At 39.5% G+C, this 12,889-nt stretch overlaps 2 protein-coding genes across 2 annotated transcripts; one reads left to right on the top strand and one right to left on the bottom strand.

The window, feature by feature from the left end:
* Nucleotides 1-1,575: 1,575 nt before the first annotated feature.
* On the bottom strand, nt 1,576-3,622 carry LOC103522248. Its single transcript, XM_008487354.3, has 3 exons — nt 3,429-3,622; nt 2,815-3,004; nt 1,576-2,077 (listed from the first exon to the last, which is right to left on the bottom strand). The coding sequence occupies exons 1-3, from the start codon at nt 3,576-3,578 to the stop codon at nt 1,719-1,721; spliced, it is 699 nt and encodes a 232-aa protein (XP_008485576.1). The 5' UTR covers nt 3,579-3,622; the 3' UTR covers nt 1,576-1,718.
* Nucleotides 3,623-7,788: 4,166 nt separating this feature from the next.
* LOC103522414 (CDGSH iron-sulfur domain-containing protein 2 homolog A-like) lies at nt 7,789-8,919 on the top strand. Its single transcript, XM_017449035.2, has 2 exons — nt 7,789-8,157; nt 8,713-8,919. Exons 1-2 carry the CDS (start codon nt 7,900-7,902, stop codon nt 8,917-8,919), a joined length of 465 nt encoding a protein of 154 aa, XP_017304524.2. The 5' UTR covers nt 7,789-7,899.
* Nucleotides 8,920-12,889: the final 3,970 nt, after the last annotated feature.

Here is a 12,889-nt window from a genome sequence, read left to right as displayed (position 1 = left end):
TTTCCCCCCCCCCCCCCCCCCCCCCCCCATGAAACCACATCCCTAAGTATACCTATAGAGGTTTTTTTAATCACTTTTACCTACCTAGTGCAAAAACGTTGCTTTGTTTAGGTAGGTATCTGTCTACAAAGTCGAAAAATCGTGGTACCTAGGCAGTATCTTTTTGAAAAATCGTAGTAGGTAAGCAGAAAAAAAAGAAATATGTATGAATGCCTGGAAATTCGGTAGGTATGCAATGTGCGAAACAATATCATGTAGGTACCTGACCAGTAGTAACCTGGTTCCTAATTAGTCTAATTACATTTAGGGAGGTACCTAGATTGCCTTTTACATACCTAGGTACCTATAGAAATATTATGATTATGGTACCAATTGACCAATCAGTGTTAGTTTTTTTCTCAAGGAAAAACTTTTGCCTAAAAGCCTGTTCATTGTGCGGGTAGGTTCATTGGTAGATAAGATTAAATTTTACTTGACTTAACCCCTGACTTTTACTAATTTATTATTTATCTGTGTGAATAAATGGGATGGAATAATTGACACCCAAAAATTTCTCGGAATTAGGTGCCTAATCCTTTTCTTAGTAGATCTTGTAAATTAAAACAATACCTACCTACTTTCTCAGTACCTATGTACTACCTACATGGATTGTTTTTCCTCAATGCCTTGAGTAGGTAACATCTGAGTTACCTCCCTAGGTAGATACAATACATGTACTGGTTCTACTAAGTAGGTACATATAGCTACATAAACGTCATCATATAATACAAGGTCATGCTGCTCAATAACAACTGTCATCTGTTATTTATACCTACCTACAGCTACTCAGATGAAATTAATAATGCAAAATATGTAAGAGAAGGTAAGCATATTAAAATGGTGATCACACCCCCCCCACCACACACCACACCCCCCACCCCCATCCCACCACGCCCATCACACACCACCCACCCACCACACACACACCTACCCACCAAACACACACACACACACCCACCCACCCACCACACACATCCACTACACACATACACACACACGGTCGCGATACGCGCTCCCTGACATGTCCCACAGAGCATTATAACTTTGAACCGCCGCCATTTTGAATCAGGATGAAATGTGACAATTTTAAGTAGCCTATGTTACCTCGAGTACTCTTCTTAACAACCTCAAAAAATTTCATCAAAATCGGTTGAGCCATTTTCTCGTGAAAAGAGAACAAAAACGGGTTTATTAGGCCATTTTCTTCACATTTTTGAACCGCCGTCATTTGAATCAGGATGGAATGTGAAAATTTCAAGTAGATGTCACCCGGAGTGAGTACTTTTCTCAACAACCACAAAAAATTTCATCAAAATCGGTCGAGCCATTTCTCGTGAAAAGAGGACAACCAAAGGTCTATTTAGCGTACCAGACAGACATACCTATGTACATACAGACAGAAAATTTTCTTGTGATTTTTGGAATCGCGTGGATGCATAAGGAGTAAGAATAACTAAAAATTTCACGATTTTAAGCAATGTACAGACAAATCTACAATTTTATTTATATAGATTTGACCACATAATAATGGAGCTTTTAAGGTTAGGTGGTAGAGAACACCTCCGGCGTTAACCTCGCCTAGTGGTTACCTTCCAAACAAGAGTCCATTATTACATTGTATATTATTATCTCACCACTTACGCTTCCTATAGAGTGCTATCTCACCGTTTACGCCTCTTTTAGGGTAACTCACGGCTTACCCCTCCTTTGGGTGCCATCCGATAGGTAGGGTACCAGAGGGTGGGTTCAGGCTCGGTCGTCTGCTCTGTATTCGGTGGGGGTGGTACATACGAGCTCAGCCTATTCGGCATGTTAATAAAGTCGTCCAAATGTTTGGTGAAGTTAAACAGCATATCCCCATAGTCCTTCCAGATCTTGTCCACGTCAACGGTGCTGTCGATCATAGGGCGCTTGATTTTGGGTGGAGGTGTGATCGGCCAGATTGTGGCGCTACACATGGGAGGTGTACCCGCGTCACTGACGTTGATGCTGAGTCGACGCATGCGTCGATAGAAGATGCCCGCGTTGGTGACGTTTTCTAGAAATCAGAAGAGTTCGTTTTTTCACAAATTCATCAGTAAATGGTTTATTCAAATTAAATTGATCCCAAGGGCAAAAAAAAACGAGACACTTGACAAAAATTAATATTACAAGAGTAGGAATAATATTTTACGGATGATGGGAGAAGAGCCCTATGTGTAAATAGAACCTCAAGCTGTGTCCACACATAATTATAGTCGACGGCCTTGATGGTTGATCGACGGGCCGTCGACTATGTGTGGACACAGCTTTACGGCCATTATTACGGCTGAACTTCAAGGCTTAAGGCTTATTAGAAGATTTTTCCCGGATTTATTTTAAGTGGCAGGGTTCTCCTGAAGGAGCTCTTCCATCCAACCTCTCTGTGAGCCTTGATACATTTTTACCAGGGAGGTCTTGACTGGTGTTCCCTAATTTCACTCTGAGGACTCATTTGGTACCTATCTCCTTTCTGTTCCCCACTTTCCCTAATTGTATTACACTTTGTGGACTTATTCAGGACCTATCCCTTTCCCTAATTTCACTCTGTGAACTTTGTTACCCTATATTTATCATTCTCGACTGGTACAATAGTGTTCAAGGGCTCTAGGTCTAGGTGCAGCCAATGTGCACGGTTTCCCTTCCCTAATTTCACTCTGTGAACTTTGTTACCCTATACTTATCATTCTCGACTGGCACAATAGTGTTCAAGGGCTCTAGGTCTAGGTGTAGCCAATGTGAACGGTTTCAACTTACTTCTTCGAATGAGAATGGGTCCCACATTATCCCCGAGCAGTTTGTTATAGTCGTGATGAAATCCGTTACAATAGGGGAAGTCCCTACTACGCCAACAACGGCAGAACGCGGTGAAATCCGTCAGATTGGGCTTGTCAAAATAGTCCACTATCTTATCCGCGTGATTCTTGTGGATGTCTGGATTGACGTGCTGCAAAATAAAAAAATAGGGAAATTAATAAAAATTAATGAGCACGGTAGCGCTCTGCTCCGCCAAGTCAAAATTTTACAGTAAAAACTAGGAACCTCAAAACCTGTTTTGGCACCAAAAAACTGACTATTGAAAATTTCAGTGGATTATACATATTATTACATGACTTTCCATTTCCACCTCAACAGGTCAATTTATCTGCCAGCCTAGTTAGCTTGGTTGGTAGGGTGTCTGCCTTGTTCGCACTAGGCCGCAGGTTTGGTTCCCTCGGATTTTATCCAGAAGGGATAAGGTTCGTTCTCGGAACGGCTGACTTTCTCCTATCCTGTCTTCCTTATCTCTTCTCCTTCGAGACGATAATTAGCAGCTACAGTTCCCTCTATCAAACCTCTTAAAAAAATCTACAAGACAACTCGGTACTCACCACTAGAACATGGGTTGGCCCGGCCATCGTCATGAAGAAGGGCGGAGACGGTGTTTCCGTATGATAGTTGGGATCTCCCCGAAACTCCCCGTAGGCTCCGCCCACCAGGGCAGTCCATAGACAAATCAGAAAACTCCTATCTTCTCTCATAGTGGTGTCTCAATGTGCAGTAATCGAGTCTCTGAGCAGGAGCAGTAGGTCCGTTCAGCTTTTAAGAAGCGCAAATTTGTGCATAATGGCAAAAAAATCGAATTGATGAGAGCCACTAGAACATGGGTTGGCCCGGCCATCGTCATGAAGAAGGGCGGAGACGGTGTTTCCGTATGATAGTTGGGATCTCCCCGAAACTCGCCGTAGGCTCCGCCCACCAGGGCAGTCCATAGACAAATCAGAAAACTCCTATCTTCTCTCATAGTGGTGTGTCAATGTGCAGTAATTGAGTCTCTGAGCAGGAGCAGTAGGTCCGTTTAGCTTTTAAGAAGCGCAAATTTGTGCATAATGGCAAAAAAATCGAATTGATGAGAGTGTTTTCGTGTCTGCTGAAAATGCTGAATCTTAATTCCTTCAATCTTCTCTCAATTTCAACTTGGCTATGTTTTTCCTACTCAAATAAATAAATAAATCAATCACTAAACGCACCATGAAACCCTAGGGAAAAACATAGCCAAGTTGAAATTGAGAGAAGATTGAAGGAATTAAGATTCAGCATTTTCAGCAGACACGAAAACCTGGGAATGCAGTTTAAAGGAGGGGGAACATAGACAAGTTGAAATTGAGAGGAAGTTGAAGAAATTGGGGATCAAGATTTTCAGCTGACACGAAAAACTGAGAATGCAGTTTGAAGGAGAGGAAAATGACTTGGCCTTTATTTTTGATCTCACCACTTTTATAGGCCGACATTTTTGGATAGGAACTTGGCCTTTTTTTTCACATTTGTGTTTTTGTGGGGGTACATATTAAAAGATAGGCATCTTCTTATTCTACTCCTCCACCCCTCCTCCTCCTCCTTCTTCTTCTTCTTCTTCTTCTTCTTCTTCTTCTTCTTCTTCTTCTTCTTCTTCGTATTATTCTTCCTCTTCTTTTTCAATGGGCAATAAATAGGCAGATGGAGAATTTATGGGTTGATAAGTTAATATGGGTTATGGATAGAGCCCATAAATCTTACCGGATCATTATCGCTGACAATTTTTTTCACATTTGTGTTTTTGTGGGGGATCTCACTCCTTTTTTCTAAGTATGTATTTTAACATGATTAGTTGTTGTTGTTGTTGTTGTTGTTGTTGTTGTTGTTGTTGTTGTTGTTGTTGTTGTTGTTGTTGTTGTTTCCTCTTCTTCTTTTTCTTCTTCGATAGCTAAATACATATTAAAAGATAGGCATCTTCTTATTCTACTCCTCCACCCCTCCTCCTCCTTCTTCTTCTTCGTCTTATTCTTCCTCTTCTTTTTCAATGGGCAATAAATAGGCAGGTGGAGAATTTATGGGTTGATAAGTTAATATGGGTTATGGATAGAGCCCATAAATCTTATCGTATCATTACCGCTGACAATGGGCGCTACCGTCTGAGAATCGATTATTCAAGGGTACATCTCCGTACTTAGGGACATAAATAGGTACTCGATATCAGTAGGTAATCTCCTATCCTGTCTTCCTTCTCTTTTCGATTTCGGGACGATAAGACCATAGCAGTTACAGTTCCCTCTGTCAAACCTCTTAAAAAATTAAAAAAAAACCTACTTGATGGAAACTAGCCTATCTACTCGTAGCATCCCAATCATCGGATCACATAATTTTTCTCGCCACAACAGGTTTTTCTCACCAGCGAACTCTCGAGTTTTTTCTTTCGATCGATAGTTGGCAATTATCATTGGATCCATTAGTGAGGATTTTTTTTAATGAGAGATATTTTCCTATCTGTGCTTCACGTATGAAACATTGCAGAATGAGTGTATGAGTAGGTACATAGTGGATAGTGGATGCATTATATGACTAGCTTTGAAGACAGATGAGTACTCAGTGGGTACCCATAGGTTAAATAGGTACTCAGTGGGTACCCATAGGTTAAATAGGTACTCAGTGGGTACCCATAGGTTAAATATATAGATACTCAGTAGGTAGTTAGGTACCCATAGGCCATAGGTATATCAGCAATTTATTTTTCCTTTTTATATTTTTTTATTTTTCTTCTCCTTCTTCTTCTTCTTCTTCTTCTTATTCTCCTCCTTCTTCTCCTTCTTTTGCTGGTTATATTATTTTTACTTTCCTTATCCTATATTTTCTTCTTGCTCTCCTTCTCCTTCTTTTTCTTCTACTGGTTATTCTACTGCTAAATAAATTGATCTAACACCGCGGGGTCGGCTTAGGCATTTCCAAGAGATATGTAGATAAAATTGTCTATCTTGACTGAGATTTTCTTGATTCAGGTATGACTCCTATCCTGTCTTCCTTCTCTCTTCGATTTCGGGACGATAAGACCATAGCAGTTACAGCTCCCTCTGTCAAACCTCTTAAAAAAATTAAAAAAAAACCTACATGATGGAAGCTAGCCTATCTACTCGTAGCATCCTAACCATCGGATCACATAATTTTTCTCGCCACAACAGGTTTTTCTCACCAGCGAACTCTCGAGTTTTTTTCTTTTCTTTCGATCGATAGTTGGCAATTATTATTGGATCCATTAGTGGGGATTTTTTTAATGAGAGATATATTTTCCTATCGGTGCTTCACGTATGAAACATTGCAGAATGAGTGGATGAATACATAGTGGATAGTGGAATAGTGGATGAATTATATGACTAGCTTTGAAGACAGATGAGGCTACTGAGATACTGAGAAGTATAGGATAGGTTTCATTGGGGAAATAAAATTCCAACGTCATAGGCACAAATCCAAACCAATAATTTCCTCTAGATAAGACAGATGAAGCTACTGAGATACTGAGAAGTCTAGGATATAGGTTTCATTGGGGAAATAAAATTCCAACGTCATAGGCACAAATCCAAACCAATAATTTCCTCTAGATAGGTAATTTTGCTAGTAACAGGTCATTGTGGGGTTTTTAGCTGTGGACAGTCTATGGTAGGTAACTAGGTACCTACTATCTACCTATGTACTTACTATGTAGGTATGTTTCTAGGTTTGTGTTAAATATTGCAACTCTTTTGAGCCACTGGGCTGTACGATTTGAAACTTTTCTCAATCGTGCATTTTGGATGATACCCCTATTCCCCCCCCATTAAACCATATCCCTAAGTACCTATAGAGGTTTTTTTTAATCACTTTTACCTACCTAGTGCAAAAACGTTGCGTTGTTTAGGTAGGTAACTGTCTACAAAGTCGAAAAATCGTAGTAGGCAGTATCTTTTTGAAAAATCGTAGTAGGCAGAAAAAAAAAGAAATATGTATGAACGCCTGGAAATTCGGTAGGTATGCAATGTGCGAAACAAAATGTAGGTACCTAACCAGTAGTAACCAGGTACCTAATTAGTCCAATTACATTAAATTTAGGAAGGTAGATTGCCTTTTACACACCTAGGTAGCTAGGTACCTATAGAAATATTTACTTATGAGTATGATTATGGTACCAATTGACCAATCAGTGCCTGTTGGTTTTTTTCTCAAGGAAAAACTTTTGCCTAAAAGCCTGTTCATTGTGTGGGTAGGTTCATTGGTAGATAAGATTAAATTTTACTTGACTTAACCCCTAGTTTTTACTAAATTATTATTTATCTGTGTGAATAAATGGGATGGAATAATTATTGACACCCAAAAATTTCTCGAAATTAGGTGCCTAATCCTTTTCTTAGTAGATCTTGTAAATTAAAACAATACCTACCTACTTTCTTAGTACCTATGTACTACCTACATTGATTGTTTTTCCTCAATGTCTTGAGTAGTTAACATCTGAGTCACCTCCCTGGGTAGGTACGTGTACTGGTTCTACTCTGTAGGTACATATAGCTTCATAAACGTCATCATATAATACAAGGTCATGATGCTCAATAACAACTGTCATCTGTTATTTATACCTACCTACCTACCTACCTACTCAGATGAAATTAATAATGCAAAATAAGTAAGAGAAGGTAAGCATATTAAAATGGTGAAAAAGTGACATCCACATTGTGAGATGGCAACATGGTTTTGATCTTTTTTTATGGGATCTACTTTGATACAAGGCTTCAAGTCCATTTTGTAGGTATCTGAGACTGATTCCCATAGGTAAATAAACCCCGTTCGTTCTCCAGCTGTTTTCCCCATTGGCACTGCCTATCTTTCTGTAGCGAGTAGCGCGATGCCGCGTTAGCTATAGGTACCTACTATTGTTCTTTTCAACTAAAATGACAAATTAAACGAATCGACTCCCGACTGCACAACATTCCACCGTCAACTCTTAAAACCATTACACCCGCCTGGAATTCAAACCATTCGCCACTGATTTCAATCTGATAGCAGCCCGCATGAGTCCACCAAATGAATTGGCAGACCAGACAACTATTTCGAGTCAAAATGTTGACCTCTTACTTGGTGACAACTCTGGTTTGCTATTACGGACGCACGGGCGTCAAATCGGTACCGCTGGGAACGTCACTCTCCAGCGGCACGGAGAGCTACAATTCGACCACCAAGTTGACCAAGTGGTGGTATCATTTGACCCAGTTCGAGTGGAAAGGTACTACCGGAACGGTAGGGTGGGAAATAGACCCGGACTTCACTCCCGATTTGAATTGCGTGAGTCTCTTGTTAGGGTTGAATAGTGAAGATTGCCTCAGGCAATAAGTTCTACCGTTGTTATTTTTCGCATGTTCTTGTGAGCATTATTTTTTTTACTATAACCAATAGTCTAAATAAATGAATAAAAATATCCACACCACCAAGAAATAGGGTTCCATGAATTTTAAAGAAAAGAATTTAGCAAAAGAAATCGAGGAAGTGAGTTTTACATCAAACAAACCTACAAACCTAGGTACATGGTTTATTTGTAAAACTCACTGCAAAAAGGTCAATCCAAATTTCCCGAAATTCATTCCAAAAATTCAGCAAATTGTATAAATTTGATAAGTTCAATTAAAACATTTTTATATTGTTTTCTTACTTGTTTTTGTAATGGGGGCTTAACCGTCGCGTCGTTGTGTAACTGCCGAGATTTTTTCCTTATTACTCTCTATTATTTATTTTTAAGCAACTACTGGTATTTATTTATTTAAACGGGAGTTAAACACAACAAAATCCTCCTATCTCACCCACAGGTGACTAATAAAAAAAAAATCTGTCTTTGATTAACAGCTTGTCAACCCTAACCAGAAGAAGAACCAGTCTAGGGCCGTGGTGGACTACGCCATCATAGATGATATGAAAGATAAGAATGCCTACTGTCGTTGTTGGAGGAGCAAAAAGTTCCCGCTGTGTGACGGCGCCCATTTGCATCATAACAACCGTACGGGCGACAACGTGGGCCCTTTGTTGATCAAAGACGGTGAGTACCTCGTTTAGCCTTAATGGGACACTTTGGTTTATTTTTATAGGCTAAAATTTAGACTAAGAACTTGTTTACTAAAAAAGAGGTGTAATAGAAGGAACTGGAAGCACTACAAGGTCTTACGGTACCAAAATTAAGAAGCGCGGTAGCGCTCCGCCCCGCCAAGTCAAGAAAGTTTGACCGCGCTACTAGAGACTAGAGATATTATACGCGACAGGGAAAGTGACTGGTACACCTGGTCAGGTCCCCCTGTCAGGTTTACCTGATGAGCACAGACGCTATCAGGTAGACCTGACAGGCGGACCTGATTAGGTGTACCTGATAGTGAGGGGCTGGCCTAAGTCCTTCCATTATCGCGTCACTGACGTTGATGCTGAGTCGACGCATGCGTCGATAGAAGATGCCCGCGTTGGTGACGTTTTCTAGAAATCAGAAGAGTTCGGTCGTCACAAATTCATCACAAATTTATATCACAAATTCATCAGTAAATGGTTTGTTCAAATTAAATTGATCCCAAGGGCAAAAAAAAACCGAGACACTTGACAAAAATTAATATTACAAGAGTAAAATGAATAATATTTTATGGATGATGGGAGAAGAGCCCTATGTGTAAATAGAACCTCAAGCTGTGTCCACACATAATTATAGTCGACAGCCTTGATGGTCGATCGACGGCCGTCAACTATGTGTGGACACAGCTTTACGGCAATTATTGCGGCTGAGCTTCAAGGCTTGAGGCTTATTAGATTATTCCCGGATTTATTTTAAGTGGCAGGGTTCTCCTGAAGGAGCTCTTCCATCCAACCTCTCTGTGAGCCTTGATACATTTTTACCAGGGAGGTCTTGACTGGTGTTCCCTAATTTCACTCTGAGGACTCATTTGGTACCTATCTCCTTTCTGTTCCCCACTTTCCCTAATTATATTACACTTTGTGGACTTATTCAGGACCTATCCCCGGATCTTGCGGCCTGTGGTCAGTCCTAATTAAACCTTCAATAAAGACGTACGTGATATCTACTTAAAGTTACCTAACATAATTTTTGTAATAAATCGATTTCTTTAGGAGAAAAATAACTGGTAATATTTCTGTAGGTGCTTAACTTTATTGTTGGTTTTTAATAAATTTATGATAAATAAAAAGTTAAAAAATTAGGTAAATTAAATTTTCAGTTTTCTAAACTTCTTACTTTGTTGTTTTGAATTTGAAAACAAATCAAAAGTTGAGGAACAGCATTTGGTTGCAAGGCTTGAAACTATTGTTCTTAAAGTTGATTCATGCTTCCTGGACTTTTGATTTGTTGAATTTTGAAAAGCAAAAAGTATGTACCTACCTATCTAAACTCTTGATTTTCCTCTAACCATCCAGATTTGAAATTATTTTTGTTTTAAAATTAATATTAATTACAAAAGGCCGCATGACAAGAACATAGATAGCTTAGGTCGTGATATTACATTTGAAAAGCAAAAAGTATGTACCTACCTATCTAAACTCTTGATTTTCCTCTAACCATCCAGATTTGAAATTATTTTTGTTTTAAAATCAATATTAATTACAAAAGGCCGCATGACAAGAACATAGATAGCTTAGGTCGTGATATTACCGTTGGTTTTACACCTTCCAACATGGATCGTCTTGCGATCCCAACAAACATTTGCAGACACTTCATCCTCCTCATAGTGATCGCTAACCTCACGGTTTTACACCTTCCAACATGGATCGTCTTGCGATCCCAACAAACATTTGCAGACACTTCATCCTCCTCATAGTGATCGCTAACCTCATCTCGTGTCAACAAAAGTCCATTGTGGATAAGGACAACAACATTGTGTTGACACCGCGCGATGATATCAACATTTCCCTCTCTATTGACGGCTTTGACAACAGCACCTTCGGGAACATTGCTCAGCTGTTCAGCGATAAGGTTTTCAACTCAACGGAGTCAGCGGTGACGGGTGAGGACGCAACGGAGACAACAACCGTAGAGGATGAAGACGCTGGATTTGGTGACACGGCTTGGGATCCCGACATGTTCTCCGACCCCAGCAGTGAAACCAGCGATAACAGCACGTCTGAACTGGAGGACATCTTCAACAAAAATGTGAACAATGAAAACAAAGACGACGATTTCATGTCGGAAATGGGTGAAATTGATGCGACAACGCAAAGTACAACGACAACCAAGAGGACGTACATCCAGAAAATACCGCGCAGGCAGAAGCCATATCCATCGGCTGCAAGGAGAAGACGGCAAGCTCAACTAAATGTTGATGATGAGAGTGATTCATCTGAAGAAATCCTATAGGAAGGAAAGTAATGTAATCGGGTCAAATTTTCGATGGTCAGTTTTTAGTGTCAAAACGCGTTTTGAGGTACCTAGAGCGGGGCTCAGTCGCTCAGATGACTTCGTGGAATAGCAGATTTGTGGCAATGAGGACACGTGACGCCTTTCCCAAGAGATCCGGGTTCAAATCCTGTCCTGGGATTGGAAATCGTTGCCTATGAAGCCGTTCCGAGAACGAACCTCATCTGTTTAGGATAGAACCCAACACGGACGGGAATCGAACCTAGGTTGTTTGTGGAAGGATTGCTATAGTGGACATGCTAAATCCCCAGAGAACAAGGATGTGGAATTTTAGAACAGTATTTGAGTTCACGATATTCTCTCCTTAAGTCCTTACAGTGGGCCTAAAAGAAAGTGGGCTTTAGAGACGATTTCTGTTTATGAAAGTTTAAAATTTCCAAGGCTCAGGATAAAATAAGGAATAATGGGTTTAATTTAACTGGTAGGACTTGCCATTTTACCTCCCCAGTCTGAACAAAGCATTACTTATGTAACCTCTGGTTACCGGCTGGTTTATGCGACAAGAAGAACATTCCTAGGTTCATTTTCTAGGTATGTTCATTTCCGAGTACCTACCTCAACTTTGCACAATTATGATAAATAGATATTATGTATAAAAGATATTTACTATGTATTTATCTAGTAATACTAGTATCGATTTTAAGATCAACTGAAGGGTCTAAATTAAAATTTAGGGCACTATTACAGCTCTGGTTTAAGGCTTCATTATGTTGAAGGTTTGATTATTAAGATGAATATCAGAAGAGAAAGATAAAGATGGAGAGAGAGAGAGAGAGAGAACAAGGAGGAGGGAGAAAGATATCTGGGATAGTGGTATCAACAAATGGACTAAGTCGTGTTGATTAGTATACCAAGTATCAGTGTATTGAGGATCTTGCGGCCTGTGGTCAGTCCTAATTAAACCTTCAATAAAGACGTACGTGATATCTACTTAAAGTTACCTAACATAATTTTTGTTATAAATCGATTTCTGTGGGAGAAAAATAACTGGTAATATTTCTGTAGGTGCTTAATTTTATTGTTGGTTTTTAATAAATTTATGATAAATAAAAAGTTAAAAAATTACGTTAATTAAATTTTCAGTTTTCTAAACTTCTTGCTTTGTTGTTTTAAATTTGAAAACAAATCAAAAGTTGAGGAACAGCATTTGGTTGCAAGGCTTGAAACTATTGTTGTTTCTAAGAAAGGCCTTTTGCATTTAAGTTGATTCGTGCTTCCTGGACTTTTGATTTGTTGAATTTTGAAAAGCAAAAAGTATGTACCTACCTATCTAAACTCTTGATTTTCCTCTAACCATCCAGATTTGAAATTATTTTTGTTTTAAAATCAATATTAATTACAAAAGGCCGCATGACAAGAACATAGATAGCTTAGGTCGTGATATTACCGTTGGTTTTACACCTTCCAACATGGATCGTCTTGCGATCCCAACAAACATTTGCAGACACTTCATCCTCCTCATAGTGATCGCTAACCTCATCTCGTGTCAACAAAAGTCCATTGTGGATAAGGACAACAACATTGTGTTGACACCGCGCGATGATATCAACATTTCCCTCTCTATTGACGGCTTTGACAACAGCACCTTCGGGAACATTGCTCAGCTGTTCAGCGATAAGG

The sequence above is a fragment of the Diaphorina citri genome, unplaced genomic scaffold (genome assembly GCF_000475195.1).
Source record: "Diaphorina citri unplaced genomic scaffold, Diaci psyllid genome assembly version 1.1 scaffold79, whole genome shotgun sequence".
Lineage (NCBI taxonomy): Eukaryota > Metazoa > Arthropoda > Insecta > Hemiptera > Psyllidae > Diaphorina > Diaphorina citri.
This window is presented reverse-complemented; position numbering and strand designations above follow the sequence as displayed.